Raw genomic sequence first — 26186 nt, forward strand, 5'->3', positions numbered from 1 at the left:
TGACATTACACTTCACCTGGGACACTGGCATGCAGTGCCTTTGGGTCCCTGGAGAGATCTGGAGTTTGCTGTGCTTTGCTTATGTGTTGTGACTGCAGGGAATTATGCTTAGTGGAAATGAAGAGAGAACAAGGATAGCCTTTTCATAAAGGTTTCCCACACCCACCAGTTGGCTCAAGAAACTCACATTGCACTGGTGCTTGCAGGAAGTCCAGCTTGCTGTGGTTGTTATTGTAGCAAAACCTTCCCAGGATCTCCACCTAAATCATACAAACTGTAATAGGTCAAAGCCAGGAGTTACGCTCTACCTGCAAGCCAGGCAGGGGGCGTTCAAGGAGACTGTGGCCACCTGAGGATGTAAGTTCCTCGTGGTTAGTGAGCACAGAACAGAACTGCCCTGGGCTTTGGTTTCCAGGTGCAAAAGCAGGTATGACTGTGACAGGATCCAAGTTGGGTGCTTGCAGGAACAGGCATTTTCTGTACCTCTGAGGCCATGTAGGCATCTTGGGAAAGCTCTGCCTCTTCTGATCACCAGCTTCTTCCTCACAGTGCGTGGTGTGCTGAACTAGCTGCTGAAAGTACATGAAGAGCCGTAAATATCCCTGAACATGGATGCAGAAGATACATCTAGAGATCTCAGCAGAGCTGACCAACAGGGTGATGCATGCCCTGTGCTGGGAGGGAAGTGCAGCTCCTGCCCTAGCAGGAGATCTGGGAAGATCTCTGCAACAGCACAAAGAACAGCGGCAATCACATGGCAGAGACCTTGAATATTAACAGCTGGGTTTCTTCAGTATTTGGACCTCTTTACACTTGTCTGTCCCCATTATGAGTGTGACTGGTGGGTGAGAGGCAGCCCTGCTTCTGCTTTGCCTGATGGCCGGCTTGATAAGGTCATGGCTTGGCTTTGCTGATACATGCTGGACCTGTCAGCTTACCCCAGCACTGCATTCAGGATTAGTAACTCTTAATAGTTCATTATTCTGTCATGTCCTGCTGTTTAATAGAACTATGGGTTTCCTGGGCAGTGTGTTAAATCAGCTTTAAGAAACCCACAAGATAATACAGCCCATTGATCCATGGGATCCATGCAGATCCAGCAGCGTGGTCTGATCCACGGCAGGCCTGTTGAACAGCAAGGCTCTGAATTCACTGCAAACTCGTGTTCAAAAATGTTCCCATGTGATTTAGTCTTTGTCCCAAGAGGTTTAACTAGAGCCCTGGAATATGAATAGCAGCTGTGAGAAGGAAGAACTAGAACATTCCTTATTTAGCTAATTTCCTCATAACCTCCCAGTTCCCTAAAAATAGTGCACGATAAAAAGCTCCCCCATACCACACTGGTGCGGAGATGGGAAATGGGAGTTGCTGGATAATCTAAACCTCACTCTATTGTGTCTCACTCTGACACTAACATCAGGAAAGCATTTCCTATTTTTAGCTTAATTTGTTGAAGTATCTTAAAGTTCCTGGATACATAAATATCCATTATTTTACATAGAAGATGCATATGAATCTCTTAAACAGCAATGAAAATCTCCATGATCTTCTAGGTCAACATTTAATATATAGGTAGGGTAAAAGTAAAAAAAAACAGAACAAACAAACATCAAAAAATATTTACTCAATCTATAACATCAAAAAAGTCCATGTTTAACTTCCTCTACCAAATTATCCAGGTAGCTTATATTATATAGTGAGTGGTTGTTGTAGGCTGAATCTGTTCCAAGATCTCAGTTTACTTTCTCTGATCTTTTCCAGTTCATTCCCCTCCCAGGCTTAAGGCAATTGCTTCCTGATGGAGGATCTTCTTTGTGTAGGGCTCTGCCTCCAGTGCCATACCCCCTCACCACCTTTCAGTGCTATTGTGTTGTTCTTTCTTGACACCACCGGAAGTACTGCACAATCTGGATGTTGTTTGTTCCTGCTCCTAAGCCTCAGGTAGTGAAAACAATGCTGGAGTCAGTCTGCGTCTATCCCAGAAGCAGCATTTGGTGGGCAAACACTGTGCTGGGAGCACCATTCACAAACAGGTTTACTCAGGCTGCAAATTAAGACCTTTGTCCTCTCACTTTTCACATGCACTGGGGGCAATGAGTTAAGAATCTCATGTTCAGTAGCTACCAAGAATAACTGGTAATCAGAAATCTGAAGGAAACAAAAGAATATTTGATCTGTGGGAGGAAAGTTTAAAGACCAAATGCATGAAATGAAATTTGAGCTTTCTGTGGCCACAGCCTTTTTGTGCTGTGTAAGGATAGGCTTGGTGTTGATGAGGTAAAGTCACCTCTACAAACTTGAAAAGAAGGAAGACAAATTAGGGATGAGAAGAAGCTATGTTGGGGTTGAATCAGGTTTTATTACAAGCTTCAGCCTCCTGTAGTGTCAGCTTCGATAAGGGAAAAGCCAAGAAAGTATCTCGATGCCCATGGCAGGGGGGTTGGAACTTTATGATCTTAAGGTCCTTTCCAACCCTAACTATTCTACGATTCTATGCTGCCAGTGTAATGCTTGGTCCTGTAAGAAGTGCTTCTTCATGGAGAAAAGTTTACCTTCCTGGGTAATGCTGTGCAGATTTGGGGGCTGATGTGAGCTGTTAAGAAGGAATGGGAGTAATTAACCTCATGATTCAAGCTTCAGAAATTCATGTAAGCAACCATTTGCTTTATTTTCTCCTGTGCAGACCAGGGGCCCTAGACAGTACCCCAAACAGTCACATAATAAGAGCTGAGGGGTGCAGCAGCTTTCACTTATAGCTGAGAGTGTGTCATCCAGTCCGGCCTGGTCCCTTTGCTTCTGCTTTCCCTCACTGCAGGCTGTCAGATGTTAGGCATCCCATTTCTATGTGTGTATTGATTCACTTGTTCTTACTTTCTTGGAAAAACAGGACCATTTTGTTTACCTATAACCCCTTTCTTACCAGAACCCATTCTGGTATATATTCATACTTCAATTTTAAACCAAAGTGACCCCAACAAAACACCTGTCTGTTTTAGCACTCAAGCTGTATTTCTTCCTCACTGGACTTTGAAGATTGAAGTGATACCTAATTTATCTCTGTTTCTCAAGGAGCTTAAAGCCCTGTATTTGTGTATTGGCACGTGTTTGGTGCTTCAGGAAACAGTGAGAATCCACTTTCTTTCTGCATTAACCACACCTACTGATATCTTTTACAGATTTTGGATATATATTTTCCTAACTGCTTCTCATCCTGTTTTACAGGAGCTTTTAAGGAACAAGTAAGGTTCCTGTTCATTAAAAAAGCTTTTCAACCAAACATCAGATCCCTTCCTGGGCAGGGCATCCATTTCATTTGATGCTTGTAAAGTGGTGACTCTCAGCTCACTACTTGCTGTGCATGTGCATCCCCTGTGCAGCAATCAGAGGCAGTGCTTGGGGCTGTGAAATGGGTGGCTGTAATACCCAGAGGAGATGCTGCTCTAGTTCGAGGCCCATGTAACTGCTCTGCCTGTGCTCCCTGAAACACTGTCCATAGCTGGCCTCTGTGCTCAAAGCCGCGCGAAGAAACATGTTTCATTACAGCTTGTTCCAGTGGCTCAGCTGCACTTGACTCAGTGTAGACTTTCCACTTCAGCTCATGTTGTCTACCTTCATTACATCTGAGCTGGGAAACGTTTCTGCTCACTGTTCTGCTAGTACCATGTTTCTTTGTACAGCTAAAACGTCTGTGCTGTATTGCCTTCCACTGAAAGATGCTATCTTGCTCAGATGGGACTGACATCCTGCATGGGTTGTCATGTGAGTTACTGCTCATGGTAAAGTGGTTTTAGCTCAGTAACAACAATTTGTTTGGCAACCAGGGATCTTTGAAGAGATTCAAGTGGGAAAGATGGTGTCATTTTCTAATGGCGCTCCTATTTTCACTCATGGTTTGACCTTCTCCTGTGTCTCTTCTTGGGGCTTCATGTCTGCTTGTCAGGCTCTGAGACAGCGCAGGTAGCATCTTCTCATCCTTGCTTGAAATCTTCTGTTTTAAGTTGCGGTAAACTGCAAAGAATTTGGTGGCAGATTCCTTTGGCAGTAAGAAAAGATAAGCTAATGTCTGACAGTAAGTACTGGGTGTGCAACCCCTCCACACCTGAAGAAACCTTAAACCTGTTAGAAAGGGGGAAAGTGGGGTATAATGAAGGCAAAAATTAAAGAAGACGGCTGCAGCAAGACTCTAGATGTGGGAGCTTCAACACAGCCTGTCCAGTCGGTGTGATACAGGGCTGGGCTGACAGCTTGGCCTGGAGACTTTGGAAGTAAGTAAAGGTCAGTGGTGTCAGCCTGCGTGGAGAAGAAAGGTCTGTGAGGTCTGGTGAAGGAGGCTTGAGCATCTTGGGTTTTCTTCTGCTTTCAATTTAGTGCCACTTTCCCAGGCACTGCTCTGAAGAGTTCAGCTTAGGACGTGCCCTCTTGGGTCTGATTCCTGCAATCACAGGCAGCTCTGGAGTAAGGGTGTTTAGTCCAAGGAAATCAAGTCTGAAGGACATGTGTTACCAGCCACAGGCCTTGGGAATGCCTTTAACTTCTCATAGCAGGTTTTAGATCCATATTTGGATACAGCAGCAAACAGTAACTTTTTTCCAAATTTCCCATGGGAGAAGTTACACTTTATGGGTCAGTTTTTGCTTCCCTTGTGCATGCCTGCTTACCCTGTCTCATCCTTGAGTATAGGCTGCTTCTGCTTAGCCACAGCCCGATGCACCAGCTCCCGGAGCAGCAGTGCACAGCAGACGCACAGGTCAGAGGGGAACAGAAACAGAGGCAGCCCTTAAAGGGAGAGGGGTGTTGGAGAGGCAGCGCAGGAGATGGAGCTGAAGAATTTTTGCAGACAGCAGGGAGAAGCAAAACCTGATGTGAAACTGATACAGGCAGTGAGGGCCAGTATAGTTATCTCCTGTCAGTCCTTCCTGCAATAGAAAAGCTGTAACAAGAATGGGTCATAAGGCAAGAGTGGATTGAAGGGCAGTGGTGTAGTCTTAGATCCCAGAAACAGTTGTGGGGTAAAATTCCTGGTGGTGTGAGTATGCTCCCAGCCTGCTCCCAGTGAAGGCAGGTAACGCACCCAGCGGTGTCTGCCCCATTTCTGACCTAGAAGACTTGTTTTCTTCTTTTGCCCTGACCCCAAACCTTGCTCCCAGTGTGACAGAGGGTACACGAGCAAGTCAGACCAGTTGGGCACCCAGTATAATTTGCAATTAGTGTTTATCTGTTCGCATAGACAAATGCTGCTGAAAACCACAAGCAATCTAGAGCCTACATTGTAAGAGGAGAGTTGGAAGGCATCTCTGCCTGTCTGCCTTCATTGGAACATGCTGGGATCTTTATTAAAATGCTCTGATCTTGACTGCAGGGGTGGAAGGGAGGCAGGATGTTACCCTTGGCAGTTGTGTCTTGTCAGTACGCTTGCATTTCCCCGTCTCTCCAGTAAGGACTCACGGTAAGGAATGCAGGGTGTGAGTCCTGCAGCATCCCATGTCCTCATGCTGGAAGAGGCTGGGTAGGAGTGAGCAAGCCCTGGAAATCCTCTGGAGTGCGGGGGGCAGTTCCTGTGGTGCAGTGTGTCACCGAGCTCCTTTCAACATTACTTGCTGTGAAAAGCCCCAGTTTGAAAAAAAACCCGTTTTGTTTTCATCCTCCAGACAAACTGTGTGGTGGTGTAACCCAAAGGTAAAGTAATGCCTGGCATGCTGCAGTCCGTCTGTACCATGAAACAAGACAAAGGGGGGGGGAGAGAGACAGGACTACCCCAAACAAACCAAACTTCAAAAGCTTATGCGAGTGAATAAAATAAAACCCACACCAATTTCTCTAGTTTAAAACCACAAACCTCAAATGATGCAAGACGACAAAAACCAACTTCAGGCTGTGGTGGAAGGTGGGCTCTATAAAACCCCTGAAATATCTTGATAATAATTGACATAAAAGATAATTGTGATAAGAAATTTAAGCTGCAAAAGAGCATTGTTGTGATTTATGATTAACTGAAGCTTCCCCTCCACAGCATCGAAGGCGAGTATGTTCCCGTGGCGGGCGATGAGGTCACCTATAAGATGTGCACCATCCCCCCGAAGAACGAGAAGCTGCAGGCAGTGGAGGTGGTGATCACCCACTTGGCTCCTGGAACCAAGCACGAGACCTGGTCGGGGCACGTCGTCAGCTCCTGAGGTGCCCCAGAGGGAGCACAGTCACTGCTCATCACCTGGCTGCAGTGGACCTGTGCTAAGAATACCTTGTGTGTTGTGCAGGGGGAAATACTGCCTTGTCAATAAAGCAGAAGCAGGCCAGAATTAGTGGTGTTACAGCTGAAAAACAAAACAAAAGGCAATTCAAATGCTAATGAAAACAAAATTTAGAGCAATGTGTTTACAAAACTGTATTTTAATGAGAGCTGGTGTGTGCTTGGTGGAGGAGGGGAAGCTTGGGGTTTCTCTTTTATCATCTCGTGAGCTGGTGCCAGGAAATGCCCAGGGGACTCGAGGAGAGGTTTGGAGGAGAGCTTTGGCCACGGCAGAGGCACCACTCTGAGGCCCTAGAGGTGTGTGAGCACTGTTCCTTTGAGCTGCTCCTCTGTAAGGCTTCGAGTACACTTCCTGCTGGGACAGTGCCTGCACACCTTGGCTTGGGCGAGGGAGAGGTGTTCACTGCTGCCACGCTTTGCCTTACGGAAGGAAGCTCACAGAAGAGCAGCTACAGCAGGGTGGGAATTTTCCATCTGGTGGTTACACTCCCATGGCCCCGGCTGGGTGCCCTTCAGGTGCTCCCTTTGCATGCCTACATCTGAGTGGAATATTGTGGTTTTAAAGCCTGGATTGTTTGTGAATCGATTTAGGTGCCTTGATGGTTGATTAGCAACGGATTTTATAGGCCAGTGTTAAAAAAAAAAAAAAAAAACTACAAAAAGAATCAACCCAAAATTTGAAAATTTCGCTTCAAGATAAGTGGTAGAAAACTGTAAAGTAGTGGGTGCTTCACAGCCTCTGTGTCTGTATTTAGACAAAGCTGAAGATTACCTTCTTGATGGCATATAGTTGAATGTCTGCCACAGCATTGCTCTGGACAGGCAGAGTAACTGTACCTCTGGAAAGCAAGCTGTATGCTGTTCAGTATCACAGTGTATGCTGTTCAGATGCAAGTGTGTAAACTGCTGTGCGAGTTCCTGAACAGGCTCAGCTGCATGTCTGGATGAAGCAGATTCTGCAGCTGCTCCATGGAGCAGCTCAGTAGGATGTGATATGGTCACCCTCGCCCTGACTCTTCTCTGCCTGCAAGATTTCAAGTAGTTGTAATGCAACTTATGTCTGTCCCTGTTTGCCTTCCACATCTTTTATTTTCCAAATGAAGCATTTTTCTCTGTTATGTTCCTAACAGTGGATTTTTATTGACTTTGCAAATAAAGAAATAGAAAAGATGGCATCACACTCTCCTGTTAGTTGTGTGACAGGGTAACTCCAGCTGCCTAGTGCAGTTTTAGCAGCCACTTGCTATCATGAAATGTCTTAAGGCATTTAAGGTGCCTGGAGACATCTCCAGGTGGCTGGAGGTTAGTAACTGCTGTGGTGGTTCTACTGTGGCTGTACCTGCATTACAATGTAGTGTGAAGTAACAACCCACCTGCAGTAGGGTTTGGGAGTTCTGGTTGTTTTTTATTAACCATAAGACTTAGTAGTGGTGGATTTAACACTGTTCAGCTTGTTGGAGTAACACAGGCTGCTTCCTTTACAATAAATGTGACCACTGTAATGCTTTAATAAATGTCCTCAGTTTGCTCTCTGCGTAGCTGTCTTGAGGTAGTGTTGCATACCTCAGGTGTGCAGGTGCTGCATATGCACTGCTGTATGATGATAGTTTGAAATGTTTTAAAAAGCACTGTAGTATCAACTGACTGGCATTACCAGAACAATTAGGGAGTTATCTTTTCTAGCTGCTTAATCAGTTAGTGTATGATATATACAACTGCTTCTGTAAATATATTTATTTCCATTGTACAGTATTTAATATTAGCTATTATTTACATTAACATACAGTAGGGGGAACAAGGAACTATAGCACAGCCTGGTCATTTGAATGGGGACATGGGGGAGGGAGGCAGGCCAGAACACTTCAGAAGGGGCTCCCAGGACAGAGCAGACAGTGTTCCATAATGGTGCAGCAGCTTTATCCAGGCTTCAGGGGACAAACCCCAGCTTGGGCCTGCCCTGCTTTTTTAAACTCACACTAGGGAAGGTGAGATGGAGGCAAGGGATGAGACATGGTGGGTTGCTGCGCTTTGCTTTCTGTTTTTTTCTCCTCCCCTCAGAGACACATTTGCTTCTCATCTGCTGGCCTGAGAGACAAACGATAAACCTCAGCTATTGGCAATAGCTGTGCAAGACTGTCATGGTTTAAACATAGCCAGACAGCTTGTTCACTCACTTCCCCCCTCTACTTTCCCTTCCCCTACTCCTGGAGGGACAGAGAGGAGAATTGAAAGGAATGCAACTCCCCCGGGTTGAGATAAGAACAGTTCAGTAACTAAGGTATAACACAAATCACTGCTGCTACCACCAATGATAATAATGATAAAAGAAGTAACAAGGGAAGAGAATACAACACCTCACCACCAGCCAACTGATAACTCGCCCCCCCCAGCCTGACCAAGCAGTGACCGATACCTCCTCCAACCCACCAGCCCTTCCAGGTAACTCCCAGTTACATCCTGGGCATGATGTGCTGTGGTATGGAATACCTCTTTGGTCAGCTTGGGTCAGGTGTCCTGTCTCTGCTTCCTCCTGGCTTCCCCTCCTCCCTGGCAGAGCATGAGGCTCACAAAGTCCTTGGTCAGACTAAAACATCAGTGTTATCAGCTCTGTTCCAGAGCTGAAAGTCAAAACACTGCACTGCACCAGCTACCAAGCAGGAGAAAAATGACTGCTACTGCTGAACCCAGGACAAAGACCCACTAGCAAGCTTTTACCATTCAAACATGCAGGTTATGTGCACACAGGTGATGTGTGTGATATTTGAGGCTGAGAACAAATCTGTGTTTGTTCCTGCACAGGGTATTTTGCACAGGTAACATCCTACAAATACAGGATACAACCATGCAGCAGCATAACCAAACCCTCAGATACTTCCCAAGCGCACTCACACAAAGCAGCAGCTGCTAAGATCTGGCCACCTTTACAGAGCCTCTGGGCACCACAGGTGGTTCTGACCTGAAGTCTGCTCCCATGGAAATGGTTGAGACTCAGTTACTCTGGAAGTAGGCACATGAAAAGGGTGAAGACAGACAGTTCCCATGCAGAAGGGCAATGCAGCTCCCCCACCTGTTCTGTAAACCCTCGGGATTATAGTTTGTACATAAAGATGGGTGTTCTCCCCTTTTTTATTGCATAAGTATCACATAAACTTGGAAAGATTCAAGTCAATCATTTCTCTGTGCAGACAGACAGCACACAACAGGTCTGCTTTACATATATTGTTTGCCAAAATGACAAATTGAAATAGTAATTTTTCGTTATGAGATTTTTATTCTCCTTTACTAAAGGAAACTGTTTTAAACAAGATTGCTTTCCTAATGCCAGATGTGACAAGCAGTATTAACAGTTACAGATTGTCATGCTTCAACTTGAAATTTAACAGAGTTTACATCACTGTCCTTAGTACTAAAATCTCACCTACCCTTAATGTCCTATCAGGAATGTTAATCAGTGACAGAAATGTGGCAGTGACAGCTGTTCCAATGGTGGTAGAACCGCATGTTCCGACCATGCAGTTCTGTCTTCCTAGCCGCAGAGAGAAAGAACACCTCTCTTTTACTCATCTCCCAGTTTTAAACAAGAAAATCACATCTGCCATGTAATTCATGATTTTATAGCAAAAGGTAGTATTTAAAAAACCCCAACCAACTCTAAAACATTCATCTTTTAAATAGCATCTTAATAAAAACAAGGGACAAAGCCTTGCAGGCTAATTTTGAGATCACAGATCAGATTATCCCCCCCAATGTAATTAGTTAGCTAAGGAAGTTTACTGATGTCTTAAAACCCAGCCCAAAACCCACAATCAACAAGAAAGAAAACAAAGTACCTGTGTGAATGGGCACAGGGAAAGGATGGTACTCAATGAGCTCTGCTGTATTCTACCACTGAGCAGCAACGTACTTCCCTTCAGTCATGACTGCCCCGCAAAGCACTTGCTATTCATGACCAATTACAAAAAAACATACATCAGGAAGACGGATTTGAGTTATTAGCGTGTCTTAACCATTTTATCAGTGTGAATCCTAAAAGTCTTTTATTTAAAAAAGAGCTCTTCACAGATTCTTCTTGTATCCTGTGGGGATGTGACACTGTGGCCTTCTGTTCTGGAGTCTGTGTAAATTTCATAGTCGTTCCCTCCCTGAAAACAAATGAGGAAAAAGGCAGAAGAGGATTTAATTCTATTTAACTTAATGTGCAGTCACAGACTTGGGGTGGAAAGGGGACACGCAAAGGAAACCATGGAAAGAAGGAGCTTTTTACACAGGGGAATGGCTCTAAACTGACAGAGTGGAGAACTAGATTAGATACTGGGAAAAAACTCTGTGAGGGTGCTGAGGCACTGGCACAGGGTGCCCAGAGAAGCTGTGGCTGCCCCATCCCTGGCAGTGTTCAAGGCCAGGTTGAACGGGGCTTGGAGCAACCTGGTCTAGTGGAAGGTGTCCCTGCCTGTAGCAGGGAGTTGGAACTGGATGAGCTTTAAAGTCCCTTCCAACCAAAACCTTTCTTTGGTAACACTGTCATGTCTAAGATGTCTTCCAGAAAACTAAAAACCTGCCAACCTCCAGTGTGAGATTTTTGTATGATGTGTTTATAGCACAGCTCTGCCAAACCTTCAGCTGAACACCACACACTTGCATGAGAGCTTCCTGCCCTGCACATTAGCACTGGTAAAGAAAGAGTAGAACTTTACCTCTGTTTATAGTTTTGTGTAATTGACTTTTAGAAATTGTTTACTTGTTAATACCAGGGTGTAAAGCTTGTTACAGGACACTATACCAGCACATGGTATTTTTAACTTCTTTTGCATTGTCCTCTTCCTTCCAACTTGGTCTTCTTTCCTTTTAGTTATACATTATTAAGACTTGAACTTTTGCTATTGCAGTAATGTTTTGGCCTTGTGGCTACTGGTCTGATGTGACATTTGTAACTGGTTTCAGATCACGGGATACATTAACCGTCCTTTCACAGCTGGCGCAGGGAGCAAAGCCAGAGGCACCTGCATGAGCAGGGCCCCGTGGAAGCTGCAGCTTCATGCATCACAGGAAGCAGTTTCCTAATGTTTGTAAACTGTTTACCACGTGGCTTCCCAGTGCGGCAGCAGCAGCTCTGGCTACTTCCAAACTCTTTAAATGCTGCACTGCCACTTCCAGGGGTTTAAAATCAACTGTCCATAGCTCTGTGCCAGAGGGGCAGGTGATTACTTTTGCAGCTCATTTCAAGGGGGGAAAAACCCTTTAAAGCTTCTTTTTCTTGTAAAATTTGGCCTGTTTATAAAGCTATAAAATTCTTTGTAACTTACAAAAATTGTAAGTTCCTATAAAACTAAGCCTTTTCTGCTAAATCTTAGCCTGACACCATCCCTCAGCCATGCTCAGACAACTTTCCTTTCACCCTTGTGCTTGCCGTTGCATTCACTGGCTCTAGATAGGTCTCTGCTCACTGTTTAGAAAAGCCTCTAACTTGCCCTGCAGAGGTGTTTAGCTCAGCCCAATGCCTAGGGACAGGGGTTATGTGTAATTTCAGCTTCTCAATGTGGAGACAGAGTGGTTAGCAAAGGAACAGTATTAAATTCAATGGAAAAATCAATGTTTAATAAACACCAGCCAACAAGAACCATCAATCTACAATAACCAAACTTGATAATGTTTTATACAGTCATGTCACCTAGGTTTTTAACAGAATTACAGAAGTTCAATTTAAAATGAAACTCTATTAAGTCTGTCAAGAACATGGTGTTCACTTCAGGAAACAGAAGTGACACAGCTGTGTCCCAGCACTGCGCTGACCAGTAACCCACAATGAGGTAAACACAGACATACGTTTATATTCTGACTTCAATTCCTGTCAATTGGTTATAACCCACAGTGCTTGTGCTTTAAAAGAAAAGCTCTGAAATATACACACAAAACAGTACACTCACTGGCATAGTCTTATCTCCGAAGAAATAAATGGTCTTGTATCCATCATTGGCAACGATTCCTAAGCAGTACCGCTTATCCCAGCCATCTGGGAACACATCGAAGCTTATCTGGCCTCCTAGGACAGACATGAACCAAGCTGTTGTTAATGTGTTGTTATAATTTGTTTGTTTTGTTAATGTTTTACTATAAGAACACATTCCTGAGGGAAGAGCAAGTGAGAAAACCTAAACTGGGTCACATTTTTGGTAGAGGGAGCTCTGCAGAAGTCAGAGATAAGACCTTGGAGTTAAGTCTTACAGCAAGTGTTCTATAGGATATCAGTTATTAGGTGTGATTTACAGGTTATTATTTACCCATTAAATAAATATGAAAGTCTTAGCATGTTCCCAAGCACTCATGACTCCCAAAACTGAACCTTTATTTAAAAATTACATTTAATCTTTTTAACTTTTGAAAGAAACTATGTGACTGAATACAGTGATTGGTCTATGTACAGCCATAAGGTCTTACGCAAAAGACTTGCTAAAGCTTCAGAATACAAAAAGGAGGAAATTAGCTTTTTTAACACAGCCTGGCAGAACAACAAATGTTTCAGTTCCAAATCCTTGGGCTTTACCCATGCGTAAAAGCATCATTTCCAGTTGAAGCAGGTGTCAAGAGTATTTACAGCATGCTTTAGGAGAGCCATACTGCAGTTAATTTCTGCCTCAGTGTTTCCACACCACAGCACTAATAGCAACCATACTTTTTTATAATTCTGAAAAATAATAAATGGCAAGAATGTGGTAATATACTGGGGGAAAGGGAGGGAAAAAGAAACACATGGAAAAGCAATTCCCCATTATATCACTTTTACCTTTAAGACTGCACTTCTTTTGGAATTTCTTTCTTACACAAAGCTACAGAGCTGAAGAACCAAGGGCTACTGGAACAGTACTGATAGAGCATTTCTGATCCAAATTGATTCGCAGAAACAACTCTGACTAATCAGAAGCATGTAACCTGCTTCAAAATGAGCAGAATCAGTCACCCAACTGACAATAAAAGACAATGAACTGATGACAAGCAATGACATTATCTCTGTTGATGGACTTCAATTAAAATGTACCACATGAAAGCCTAAGAGGAAAAAGAGGCTTAGTCTTGCATGCTGCCTGCAGCCACCCCCAGAGAGAGACCTGTCATACATGAGAGAAGTCATACCCTCTTATGGCTATGACATATACTAAGTGACATTTAAATTAAATGACATTTTAAATGACTTTTAATACGATACCTATAGAAAACGTGAGGCCTTTTCCTGCAAATTCTCTTCGTAAATCAGCTACAAATTTCTCTCTTATATGTTCCTTCTGTTAAAAAAAATGCACAACAAAACCAAACATCTGTATTAATTCATCAATAAAAAGATAACCCAAAAGACCACCCCAAAAACATCCAAAGGTCTGATTAATCAGGATTAGTGTGCTAGAGCCACATTTTATTATCACTGAAAGCACGCTGAGAATATTTCCACTTTAATTGGTTACCAGCCTGTCAAAAATGAGAGCAAAATTTCATTTAGATGCCGTGTTATTTACTTTTCTAGCTGAAAATCTTAGAATGCCAAGGAAGTATGCTTTAACTCCTGGTAAAATTCAGTTTTACACACGGGGAGACTGGGGCATAGGAAGTCTCAAAACTGGTGTTAATCTTCTGATGCCATATACTGCAAAAATGGGAGTATATGGATGTTTTCAGAATGCTTTGGGCTTGGGTATCTTTCAGCATCCATTAACTGAGACTCAGGCAAAGTCTTCTTTTGAGGATCTGAATCTCACTCTTTGTGTTGGGTCCGAAACAGTTGTGACAGTGTAGCAGGGAACAGAACTCTGATACCACAGCTCAGATTCACTTAGCTGTGTGCAAAGGAGAATAAATGGTGAAGAGTTTGGCCTCAGATTTTAAATTCTGCTTTAAAAGGCTTTAAAGAGTTGACAAGAAACGGAATAGTTTCTTTGATTTGCATGGATATAGGTTGGTATCCTAAAGAGCACTCCACATAAGTATGGTTTTATCTCTGAGAGGGTTTTTCAGGAGCACCCTGCAGAAGTAGGATGTTTGGTACTCTGGATATAGTTCAGCCAAACCCATCCCTTTGCAAGTAACCATTGTTCGCTAGTGCAACAAACAAAGTACTGTTGATTTCCTGAAATCTGAACGGAGAAGTTGGTTAAACCACATGGAAAGGGTTAAAATGAAAAGAAAAATTAGAAAGGCACAAAGTACAAAAGCTTTTTAAATCTCATAACCTGGCCATAACTACCTCTTCCAGAAGAGCTGGATAGTTTTCAAGAGTTGTAACTCACTTTATCAAGTTCATAGAACTCAACTCGTTCTTCCTGGCTGCAGCTTCTTCCAATGGGGGACACATTTAACATCCCATTTCGGAACTCAATAAAAGTGCCCCTGAAAAAGAATTGGTTGAGACAGAAAATAGATGAAAAATTGGTCAAAATACCGAGTATTACAATGAACTTTGGTTTAATTCCAAACCTAACAGGATCATTATTTTTTTTGCCGAGCAGCCTACTTTACACATGGATGTTCAACACTATAGCACACAGAACATAGTGACACTGGTGTGTGTACACACATACCTTTTCTTTGGCAGTTTAATCTTCGCAATGTAACTCAGACAGTAGTTGATCAGATCCTGAAGTATGTCTTCGCCCAGGTACCCCTGAATGCTCTAACCAAATAAACATCAATCAAGGTCCAGAATTAGAGATTCTAAAAACAAGTCATGGAAAACACAGATATTGTATAATCTGGCACAGTTAATACCACAAAGGAACATGCCTTCAATAAGTAGCTCTCAGTTGATGCACACGTGGTGCTAACTGAAGGGTCTCATTTTTCTCTTTGTTTACCTCGCTTTTTTAAACCATAGCACCAAACTCTTATTCAATATGAATAAAGAAGAAAGAATAAAGCTGGAGGTGCAGACTGTCATTACATGAATCAGAGTGCCAAATGGAAGCCAGATGACTAGAAAGCTGGAGACCTCTGCTCTGGAGACAGGCCAAAAGAGCTGGGCTCGTTCAGCCTGGAGAAGAGAAGGCTCCAGGGAGATCTGAGAGCCTTTTTTTGTAGCCTAAAGGGGCTACAAGAAACCTGGAAGGGGCTTTTGACAAGGCTCTGTAGGGACAGGACAAGGGGAAATGGCTTTAACCTGCCAGAGGGGAGACTGAGATGAGCTCTTAGGCAGAAGTTCTTCCCTGCGAGGGTGCTGAGGCGCTGGCACAGGTTGCCCAGAGAAGCTGTGGGTGCCCCATCCCTGGCAGGGTTCAAAGCCAGCTTGAATGGGGCTTTAAGCAACCTGGTCTAGTGGAAAGTGTCCCTGCCTGTGGCAGGGGATTGGAACTGGATGAGCTTTAAGGTCCCTTCCAACTCAAACCATTCTGTGATTCTGTGATCTGTTACAGAGATGACACGTGAGAACAGCAGCCACACTGGCCTTAGAAGGATAAGGGACTGCACTGTAGCCACAAAGCAAGGTTTTGTTTAGAAAATGTCTCTTCCATGTCACTGGTAAGTTCCCTTACCTGTTTGCACAAGAATTTCCCATCTTTGTAAGCTACAAGGCCATTTTCTGGAAAAACGTAGTCAAATTTTTCAACCACTACAACCAAACAAAAAGACAGTAACTTATCACTTCCACTGTATGTCTAATGCTGAATTGTATTAAATAGGTTAAATTGTATTAAATAGGTTAAAATCCAGCAAACATTAGATCATACAGAATGAAAGACTCAGCAACATAACAGTGAACATGAGATCAAAGTCACTCTCATTTTACTCCACGATTAGCACACACCTCAAATCACATGAAGCCTGTGGGTTTGCTTAAAGGCTCTTCCTCTCCTGCAAATATGCCTCTTTGCATCACATGATAAGAAAGTGACTTAACACCTCAAACATTACAAAAGCCTGGCACACAGAGAGCACGTCAAGTACTACCCTCTGAGGTTTGCTTTCTCAGTGTTACTAATTTGCAGCAGATGTCAGACCTGTGAGGGTCTCACTATGGTGCAAGGCCAGGTTGGACAGGGCTTGGCGCAATCTGCTCTAGTGGAAGGTGTTCCGGCCCATGGCAGGGGGTTGGAACTGGATGAGTTTAAGGTCCCTTCTAACCCAAACCAGTCTGAGTCTGATGATTCTATGATGATATGGCTTATTGGAGAGCACTTGTAAGTCAAACAAATTCTGCATTACTTGGGCATTACCAAAGGCATATTTGTGTCATCAGTTAAATAAAGACCATTAAAGGCCGCCTTATATACAGAAAATGAAATGCCTCTCAAAGGACTGAAGCCGAGAGTACATCTCTGCATCAGAACCCTGCAGTGAACAAACCGAGATCCTCAGGGAAGCGCTCCACAGCTGAGCATCCTGCACCTGTACCTGTTCTGCATGGAATTCCACGGTGCACAAACGCCCTCCCACGGTACTGTCACCGAGCCAGGATGTCACTGTTGGTAACAGCCCCTGAACAAGATACCGAGGTGCCTGCAAACGCAATCACAGCCTGCGCTCTCTAAACGCCTGTGAGTGGCACTTCAAAGCCCGAGCGTGACACAGCAAAGCCAGGCAGCGCGAGCAGCGCGGCGGGACCACGGACAGGGTTAACTACGCTCAACCTCCGCAGCCTCCCGCGCCCGGGCTGCCGCCGCTGTCCTCACCGTCATCCCCGAGCTGTTCCTTGATCTTCTCGAAGTCGGAGCCTCCCACCACTCCGACCTTCACCCTCCGCCGCAGCTCCTGCAGGAACGCCGCCATCTCCGCCGTGATTTTCTAAGTGCCGAAACAAAACAAGCTCTCTGTGGGCGTCCTTACCGTCACACCGGCACCGCCAGTTCACAGCAACGATTACACCAGCCGCGCCGTGCGGATCTTTAAAAAGGGTACGGTGTTTCGCCTTAAACGGCAGCTAGCACATGGAGCACTGCGGAGAGCGGGTGCAGAACGCGGTGTTCCCTCGGGGCTGGCAGCCCCTGAGGAGCGGCCCGTGCCCGCCGGGAGCCGAAGCGGTCTGCCCGGTGTGCCCGCCCCAGCGCGCCCCGCGCGGAGCACTCGCCTGTCGCGGCGCGGTGAGGGTGCCATCCACGTCGAACAGGCACAGCACGGAGGGCTCCGCCGCCGACATGGCAACGGCCTAGCCCGCCAGACGTGGGGCACGACGGGAAGCGGGGACATGCTCCGCCCCGGACGCTGTGGCGCAGGCGCATGTGGGGTGCTGTGGCAATGGCAGTGGTGAGCGGGGTGCTCCGTTAACCCTTTCCCCTTTCCTTTCCCTTTCCCTTTCCCTTTCCTTTTCCTTTTCCTTTTCCTTTTCCTTTTCTCCTTTCCCTTCCCGGGCGCGGGGGGAGCGGTGCCGCCTGTGAGGCGCCCGCAACGGGTCTGGGCCGCCTCAGTGAGGAGTGAAGCCGCGGTGTCTGCCGCCGGCCTCCCGCCCCCGAGGTGCAGGCGGGCTCTGGAGCGGTGCCCTCGGGCCGTGCCCGTTGCTGTCCGCGTGGTTTCGCGTCCTTGCAGGAACGGTAGCGAGCATGTGCCAGCGTGAGGGCAGCGCGGGAGCTCCCTCTCCTGCCTTTATCTTGGCTTGTCCCGCACGTTCCTCGTGTTGCTCAGGGCCTTCTTGCGGCGCGGCCCTTGCTCTGCTCCAGTGTGGTTAACTCTTCTGTTGCCCTGGAATTGTCACTGAAGTGATTATTTAGCAGCCCCACGTTCTCTTACCCTCTTTGCTTAGAGGCAGCCTGTGGTGCTGGTGCTTTTGCTTGGATGTTGCTCAAAGACACAGGCAGAGATGCCGTGAGGCTGTGTTCAGGGAGCTGGCTCTGGTATCAGCTGTTACCAAAAGTGTTTTTCCTCCTCGGCTGCAGGCATGAATACCAGCTTCCTAACATAACGCTGGTTTTAAGTACAAGGTTACAGTCAGCTGGGGCTGTTGCTTGCTGTCCTTGGGTGCCTGAGGAGCAGACTGTGCTGAAGGGGATTTGGTCCTAAGGACAGCTCAAATGATAACCTGTGGGAATGTTTCCTTATAGGCTAGGCTCTGCGGAATTAGGACTAAGACCTGCATGGCACCAGCTTTTGGGAGATGTCTACAAAAGGAGCTCTGGACGAAGTCATGGAAAAAGGAGGATGCGCACCTGCCCTGGTTCTGTGGTCCATGGGCACGTTTGCAGTCACAAAACCAGCACATTAATGGAGTTAATAATTATCCTGGGAGACAGCGAGAGCCGTCTGCCTGTCTGTGCCACTTGCCCCCCACTGCTGTGGTCAGGCAAAAGGCAGCAGATGGGAAAGCAGAAGAGTTCAAGCTCGTGTACAGGTTCCCAGGGATTAAGTACTGCCGGATGCTGTCCCGACTGAAGCTGCTGCAGACCGGCACCACCCTGCTCATGCTGCCGCCTGTCTGCTACCTCTACCTGCAAGACCAGGTTTCTCAGGGTATCTTCTTGTATACAGCTAGCATCGCATTCTTTGCTGGTGCAATGCTGTATGGTATGAGCTACTTTTTCAGACGAATTATTGGATTAATGTACTTAAGTGAAACTGGCCGTACGGTTAAAGTGGCCCACTTGACGTTTTGGGGAAGACGGAATGACATTTACTGTCCCCTAGAGACAGTGATACCTCTGGATGAAGTTGGAGATAGCAAAGGGGAGCTGCTTCTCCAGTTCAAACGCTATAACAGTACAGACGTTTTATATTTTACACTTAGGTTTGGCCAGATTGTAGACAGACAGAAGTTTATGCAAATATTTGGAGAACCTGAGTGATACAGCAACTAATTTCCAGTGATTTTCCTTGTTGCATGTTCATTGTGCTTATTCTTCTGTGAAGTTTAACTACCAAAGTGACATCTGTCATTTTCCTATGCAAAGCTAGCTGGTAAGTGCACTCGGTGTAGAAAGTAGCAATGATAAAGAGCAATCCACTGGATTAAGTGGCTTTGTAGCTTGTTTAAGGTATGAGCAGTGTCTCTTCCATGTCAGATAGTGACGTGCCTGGTGCACTGTCACCAGCAGTTCAGTCTAAAGTGCCCTACTTGGAAGGTGCAGTGGGAGGCTGTATTAATTACTACTGCTGACCCCAGCTGTTCCCGCTGGCCTCTGAAACAGGGAAAACTCTTGAAGTGCCACCAGGACAGCCTCAATTAGTTGTCTCTTTCAGCACATTCCAGTTTGTCTAGGAAGCCTCTTGAAATTAAAACTCCTATGTACATACATTCAACAGTGCTGGATGTCAGCGAGCTACGTGCTCATGCATTAATGAAATTGGGGTGACTGGGAGGAGCAGCATACAATGCTGGATGCAATGTGTAGGGTCCCTTGGCAAGGTCTTCCAGGACATGAACATAATGGGGCAAAACATGTTGCAAGACACATGGACAATTCAGGTGTAAGGGTGAGGTACTGATTGGGGTGGTATTTCAGGGGCTTCTCATAGAAACAAAGGGAAAACATACCTAAACTGTAAACTGTGATGCTGTGGATTACAAGGACAGCCTGAGAGCCTTTATTCACTTTGGATCCTCATGATCATCTGAAAATTTGACTGACCTGCTTTGCACATACTCATGTTTGTGTTTGTTTTGTGACTAACATTTAATCAGTGCTGTAACAAGAGTTGCAAAAACTTCAGTAAATGTTACCAAAATTATCTTGTACTGTGAACGAAGCTGTCTTCTGTGAAGGTTACTATATATCCTTGATGTGTTTACCCATTTGGGCGTATTTTAACATCAAAAGCTCCTTTGCCAAATACCCTTTTCACTCCCTATTCCCCCAGTCTGAGTTTACCTGAAAGGAAACAAAAAAAGTATGGCATCTGAAAGCAGTGTTGAATTAAGGTTGGAAATGTGTGCTTTGTATTCCGTTATGCTTGCAGGGCTGAGTACCTGTGTCTGTGACACAGTACACTGCGTCAGTGGTCTAATTCCATAGTTGTTGGCATGATTCTTCCTTTTGCAAACCAAACCAGTAGAAATGAGGAGCAGGATGTAAAGCCACATCTGCTCACTTGCTGAGCTGCCATAAGCAAGTGAACTCCTTACACTGCTCTTCTAGCTGTTAATTCACAGCAAATAAGCTGACCCTCACTCACAGAGACATTTGGAGTGCTCTTCTCCCTGTGACTTCCTCATACATATTGAAATTTGCATCTCTTGGTGGATCAGCAGATGCAGGTAAGTAAAAATGCAGTGTCACTGCGTGGGCTAACCCTGATTTACTGTTGATTTGTGTTGAACTTTTCCTCATGGAAACTCCATCCTTTTAAATTTTGGCTGACACTGTATGGTAAAGCAGTAGCAAAAAGAGAAATGTTCCATGGCTAAAACACCACTGCAGCAAAATACAGCAGACTGTAAGCACGCATCATGTTTTTTTAAGGCTTATTTTCAATAGAATATATTTAATATGCACCAGTGCTTCAGTTTAGGAAGGTACTAGGTGTAAAATGAAAAGCCTGGAGAAGTTCCATTATAAATATTTTATTTAAGAATATTGATTACACGAGATGTCATTTGTTATGAATCTGTGTACAGTTACTAGTTACACCATGAAGTGTAGTTAAGTATTTGTTTCAACATCTATTTGGCACTGTCCACAGGATGCTGTAAACATTAGTAACTTTATATGCTTCAGCTGCAGTGCTTCCTAAGTTATTCTCTAACATGATTTCATCAACATGTTGTACACAATTATACAGTTACTGAGTGTCAGTAAAAATTATAAAAACACCTAGAGTATTCATAATAAAAGTGAAGATGTGGTAAGACTTCAAATTACTGGACCCTTGCTTCTGTAAAAGTACAAGACTTGCTAGAGACATTTACTAAAACTACTGCACTGATATGTTAAACAAACTAATTCCCAAAATGCTGTCAAATACAGTTCTCAGTTTGACTTTCGTCTTGTTGATAATACACTTACAAGGACAGCAATGACAATGAGGTTGTGCTGAACACCAGTTTACAAGTCCTTCCCCCCAGATTTCTGCAACCTCTGTTCAAAAACTTGCTCAGGTTCTGACCAGCTGGTGGCAGGATTCCTGTTTCTGCAGAGGTTTACAGAAATACCGTTGTTTTTAGGCTAGCAGAAGTGAGTGTACTGGGGTTTCCCATTACCAGCACTCAAGAAATAAAAAGGGAAAACCACAATTAATACTTCTCAAAGCAGGTAAGAAACCTCTCATATTTTGGTAGTTGTATTAAATGTGTAGGTATTTTAATGCTCTGTCTCATTATGTTCTTAAAAATTGTGGCCAGATCATAATAGAGCAGCTTTAAAGTCCACTGTGGTCCCTGTTTTTTGGCGCACAACGTAAAGTTAAACTTATTAAGCAAAATGCAGATATTTGCTAGCCAAGAAAAGGGGGGGAAAAAAAGGCACTAGACCTAGTTCAGGTCAGCCTTAAGCAAACAACAAAGAGCACACGGTAAAGAGACATCCAAAACAACTCTGAGGAGAAATGTATTGACAAACTGTTGACACTTTTTGATCTGTGGCCTTCTAGAAGATCTCTTAAGTATCAATGACAGAATAAACTATTAGAACAAACACAGAAGTACTTTGTATTACAGATGTGCAGTTAGGACTAGGCCTTCACTGTAGTGGCTCCCACGTCGGGTAACTGGCAAGATCAAGCAATTCTGCTTAGTAGTTTTCCAAAATGCCTCAAGTATTTGTGTAAAAGGTGTAACAGATAAATGAATGCCTATTGTGTGGTTTGGGGTAAATGGCAGCAAATCATTCTGGGTTGCTGAGGGGTGGTAATAATGTGCTTCACACGATTCTCTAAGCTTTCTCAAATGAGATACCTCGAGGTGTAGTCTTCTCTGCACAAGTCTGATTGTAAGAGAAGTCAAAAGTTTTAAAATCTAGGACAAGGGAAGAAGCATGAGTCCTTGAGTTGCATGTACAGCACTGCACATGTGGCTGAGTGCATTAGTGCCTCTGAAGTGGTGTGTGTGCAGACTGAAAGTTGGGCAGAGAGTAGCTGATGGTGTCCTGATCCAGCTGGTGTGGCAGGAGTTCAGGGACATAAAACTGTAAAACACTGTGTTTGGTAGTGTGGGAAAGCAAAGCTTTCCTTGAAACACTGGGTTTATTCCAGTTACCATTAGAGAATGGCACTTTCTGTATGGCAGGCTTGCGGCTGCTTCTGGATACAAGAGTAAATGTGCCAGGATTACCTGTGCAAACAGACTGTACCAGGTCATATTTAGACTATCAAATAGTCAGGACCATGAATGTAGAGAGGACTCTGCAATTAGTATGACCCAAGCCAGAAGATGGAGGGCTGCAGCATCTACGAACACACAGTGTGGGACAGCTGCATGTACCTGCTGGTGCCCAGTACCAATGCTCTGCCTGGGTCGAGTCTGCATGGAGCAGCTTGCCTTGGGCAGGATTACAAGACAGAACACAAACCTTAGTTTATGACTTTACACTTATCTCGTAAGTAGAGAAGACATGAATTAATGCAAACTAATTTCATAGCGTTCAGTGTGAGGGAACTGTTTTTACTTGAAGTTTGCTAAGATGTCACTGAAAATGTTCAGGAAGAGGTGTGCATGGTGATCCTTGAAGATCAGCGTTGGACGGAAACGAATTGATCTGTCACCACAGCCTCCCAGCACAACACCTAAACCAAGCATAGAACAGGTCCTCTAGTCATTTCCATCCTTGCCAAACAGCCAGAAAATGAGGTTCACTTCACTGCAGGGGCTGGGAGAACTCCCCAAATCACTGCTAACCACACAGCAATACAGCACACAGTCAGGGGTTCAAAAGGGCCTCAAGCTGCACAGCAACTTAGCACACAGTGGGTGCCTGTAGCTAAAACACCTGGAATGTTGGGACTAATCTAAACAGCAGTGGAAAGAGCTCCAACAGCATCTGAGCCTTCAAAGCTGCCATGCTGTACTGCTTAAGTACCGCAGTGCCACAAAATGACACAATAGGTTTCTTCAAAACAAAATTGCAAGCTACTTCATTTTTAATGACTAAATATTAAAATAGCTCAGTGCTGGCAAACAACTTCCTGCAGTACTTCAAGTGCATGCTATTGTTTTTACCCCAGAATCAATTAAATTCTTTGAAAACTCCATGGCACAGAGCTGAGCTTGCCTTGCCTTTAGTCAGAGCCTTGGTTACCATGAAACAAACCACTTGCCTTCTCTCCCTGCTGTCTTAGTTTCCAAGAATAAAAAAAATCAGTCTTTAAAATTGTGCTTTCACAATAGTTTAGATGCATCATGCCTGCTTCAAGAAATACGAGTAACAGCAGAAACTGACAGCAGCAAACCCAGGGCCCGCACACAGTTAAATTCAAAGGGCACATTGGGCTTCAGATACCTGGGCTTTTCTACGGCTGGTTATGAGCTCTGTAGTCAGAGAGGGATGTAGGTGTAGATCTGTGCCCATTTTAGGCAACATATTGTATTTCACTCTTGCGTATTCCATAAAACTCCTATCTTTTCCTCCCTTTCTCCTGAGTGACACATTAGCTTTCTTCTCATTTTCCTGATCTGTGTCTAGAAGTAATGTGTGCTGGGTGCACCTAGGGTCACTGCAGAGGAATGTGAAAGGGATGTCACAAAAACTCCTGCCCTAGATAGAGCTCTTCAGCAATGTTAGACCTATACAGAAAGGTAAATGCACACCATGGAACAGACTGGTCTGATGTTTCTAGAAAATATAAGTATTTCCAGAAAAGTTAAGTACAGTTTTGTTTGTAATTGTAGTACACATACCCCATAGGAAAAAGCAAAATTTAAAACATTACATACGCTACTGCTTGTCACTTGAAGCTAATCCACACACAAGCATTCTTACCTTTGTTCCTGGCTATTGTAATTAACTTGTTTCTAGTTGCATCATTTGGAGTGTCAAATGAACAAAATGTTCCTCTTCCTCTCACTCTGCTGATAAGATGGGGGTAACGAGCCTGCAAAGAGAGGTGAGGAAGTAGGGAGGGCAGCTGCTGCCCCAGAGGGGACCTGGTGGCAAACTCTGCTCCGCCACCATCCTCCTATGGAAACCTGCTGCCTCTGCCGCTACAGTGGAGCAGAGCTATTGCAGGGGCTCGATGTCTCACCCAACCTGCAAGCTCTTTTCCCCATTCTCCTCTCTTAGAAGAGTAACCTTTTTTGGTAGTACCAGTTGTATTCTGGCCCTCCAAAGGACGAAGGTTATAATTTTTTGTGTTCTCCTGCCTGCTGTGCCTTGAGTTGTGGAGAGAGCAGAGACAGTATGTGGGTTTATCCTGTGCAAAATGCCTTTTGGGAGGCAAGCATCTGTGAGCCTACCCTTAAATGCCTGTCTTTATTTTCCTTCTCACATGGGGCTCCAGAGTTGAAGCTGGAGTTCCTCAGTCTAAGAGTCTGAAGCAGATGAGGTCAGGTCCTACCTGATGAGCAAATTTCAACTTCTTATCTCTAATCCTTCCAGGTGTTTACCTGTAAATCCAGCAGCCCGGTCAGTAGTGCTTTCCCGGCATGGGTCGCGTTGTTCAGAAGGTCTTCTCTTTTAATAACCCTGATGACTTCAGCAAGCAAAAGGTTCTTGGATGGGTCTCCAAGCCAGGTATTAAAAATCCGATAGGGCTTGGGAAAGAGTGGAAAGAGAATTGTGAAATATATTAACTGGCGAATCACTACAATAAAGAAAAGCAAGCTGTCAAACTGGTAAAGCAAACGTGGTGTATGAAAAATCATGCATTCATCTCACCAACCCCCTTTTTTGTTGTAAAAGCACCATACAGCTGCCCTGCTGAGCAGAAACAAAGGGCAACTACTTTATGCTACAAATTCAGGTCATTCTGTCTTGCTGCTCTAACATCTCACTGAAACGTGGCTATAGATGACAGGGAAATCATCATCCTCTATATAGGTTTTACATTCAAGCGTTATGGTCTTCCACCTGCCTTTTTTTTTTTTCTTTCTTTCATTTATTGCATCTGAAGGGCCATTAATGCAAAGAAGAAATCTTACTGACAGAATCCAAAACGCTGGCATACAAGCTCTGAAGATAACAAGTTGCCCTACAGTTTGTGGTTGGATTTTGTACTGAAGGGTAGTTCATTAGGCTAAACCCAGTTCTCTCCCTCCCACCAGCTTTATGACCTTTGTGACTGACAGCAACTGGAATAAAAGCGAAGATACAACTACTTTTGTAGAAGCACAAAGCAAGTGTCTATGAAATAGCAGCTCCCTCCAGCTGAACCTGTGTTACTGAAGGAAAGCTTGTCCATTCCATGGCCACTACAGTTACTTGTGAATGAGTCTTCAGCTAGCATGAAGTTCACGTTCCATTGACAAATCTTACAGCATTCGGCCTGAACTCCTCTTTGTAGAAAAACCCTCCTGTCATCATCTTCTTACTGAAGGATACCACATCGGCTGGGTCATCCAGGCCCCAGTGTTCATGCGCCCAGAATTTTCCTGTGCAGCCACATCCTGTCTGCACCTCATCCACCAAGAAGGCACAGCCATGCTGTAGAGATAGATGTACAGAGCAGGGAATGAGCCCTCCTTTCCAAACCAAAAATGCCTCCCTTAGTGAACAGATAAATATAAGCCAGTTACAACAGCCCTCCTGCCTCTCCCTTCACAGCTCCAAACCTCCCTTCCTCACCCCCCATCCCAACACCACTCCCTGCACTAGATTTCACAATTAAAAATTCAGCTGTTTGTCTCTGAATGGCACTAGAAACATATTTTCTACCTAAATTCACAAAGTACATGGTTTTATATAATCTTGGACATTTTCTAGAGGAGACCTGAAAACATGTGGGAAGAGCCTGGGTGGCATTTTCAAAGCCCTGAGGGAAGTAGAATATTATTTCTAGGAGGTTTGTTTTTTTGTTTGTTTTAAATAAGAATTCTCTGCTGCCAATCTGAGTCAGGCATTTGTGCGTAAAGGCAATACCAGCAGCATGATCCATTCAGTCCAGGGGTCTA

At 44.6% G+C, this 26186-nt stretch overlaps 4 protein-coding genes and 1 long non-coding RNA gene across 5 annotated transcripts in view; 3 read left to right on the forward strand and 2 right to left on the reverse strand.

Annotated features, from left to right (window-relative positions):
- Window positions 1–7421, forward strand: part of CARHSP1 (calcium regulated heat stable protein 1) — a 34870-nt gene extending 27449 nt beyond the window's left edge. The window contains exon 5 of the mRNA XM_062639517.1: window positions 6011–7421. Within this exon, the coding sequence (XP_062495501.1) occupies window positions 6011–6173 (163 nt within the window). The 3' untranslated portion in view covers window positions 6174–7421. The remainder of the gene's footprint in view (window positions 1–6010) is intronic.
- A 2809-nt stretch (window positions 7422–10230) lies between these two features.
- PMM2 (phosphomannomutase 2) lies at window positions 10231–17436 on the reverse strand. The gene is made up of 8 exons (XM_062639399.1): window positions 17292–17436; window positions 16897–17008; window positions 15760–15836; window positions 14812–14903; window positions 14521–14620; window positions 13449–13524; window positions 12172–12287; window positions 10231–10389 (listed from the first exon to the last, which is right to left on the reverse strand). The coding sequence occupies exons 1-8, from the start codon at window positions 17358–17360 to the stop codon at window positions 10285–10287; spliced, it is 747 nt and encodes a 248-aa protein (XP_062495383.1). The 5' UTR covers window positions 17361–17436; the 3' UTR covers window positions 10231–10284.
- Window positions 12284–13241, forward strand: LOC134174448 (uncharacterized). The gene is made up of 2 exons (XR_009968653.1): window positions 12284–12675; window positions 12989–13241. It is a non-coding gene; the product is annotated as an uncharacterized LOC134174448 (long non-coding RNA).
- Window positions 17337–19879, forward strand: TMEM186 (transmembrane protein 186). Its single transcript, XM_062639398.1, has 2 exons — window positions 17337–17467; window positions 18259–19879. Exons 1-2 carry the CDS (start codon window positions 17441–17443, stop codon window positions 18994–18996), a joined length of 765 nt encoding a protein of 254 aa, XP_062495382.1. The 5' UTR covers window positions 17337–17440; the 3' UTR covers window positions 18997–19879.
- Window positions 19880–20695: 816 nt separating this feature from the next.
- The window catches only part of ABAT (4-aminobutyrate aminotransferase), a 54427-nt gene continuing 48936 nt past the window's right edge, over window positions 20696–26186 (reverse strand). The window contains exons 13-16 of the mRNA XM_062639392.1: window positions 25552–25719; window positions 24684–24830; window positions 24061–24172; window positions 20696–22867 (exon numbers count right to left, since the gene is read on the reverse strand). Coding sequence (XP_062495376.1) covers window positions 22746–22867; window positions 24061–24172; window positions 24684–24830; window positions 25552–25719 — 549 coding nt within the window. The 3' untranslated portion in view covers window positions 20696–22745. The remainder of the gene's footprint in view (window positions 22868–24060; window positions 24173–24683; window positions 24831–25551; window positions 25720–26186) is intronic.

The sequence above is a fragment of the Pezoporus occidentalis genome, unplaced genomic scaffold, assembly GCF_034315485.1.
Source record: "Pezoporus occidentalis ecotype Australia unplaced genomic scaffold, CSIRO_AGI_Poc_V1 ctg60, whole genome shotgun sequence".
Lineage (NCBI taxonomy): Eukaryota > Metazoa > Chordata > Aves > Psittaciformes > Psittacidae > Pezoporus > Pezoporus occidentalis.

What these genes read in the sequence shown, in the direction of transcription:
- PMM2 (XM_062639399.1), bottom strand. Translation starts at nt 17,360, where the DNA reads ATGTCGGCGGCGGAGCCCTCCGTGCTGTGCCTGTTCGACGTGGATGGC. An exon ending in GGAAATTCTTGTGCAAACAG is followed by an intron (nt 14,904 to 15,759) that starts GTAAGGGAACTT and finishes TTATTTGGTTAG; the next exon opens with AGCATTCAGGGGTACCTGGG. An exon ending in TCGGAGATAAGACTATGCCA is followed by an intron (nt 10,390 to 12,171) that starts GTGAGTGTACTG and finishes ATTTGTTTTCAG; the next exon opens with GGAGGGAACGACTATGAAAT.
- TMEM186 (XM_062639398.1), top strand. Translation starts at nt 17,441, where the DNA reads ATGTGGGGTGCTGTGGCAATGGCAGTG. An exon ending in GTGCTGTGGCAATGGCAGTG is followed by an intron (nt 17,468 to 18,258) that starts GTGAGCGGGGTG and finishes GTTTCCTTATAG; the next exon opens with GCTAGGCTCTGCGGAATTAG.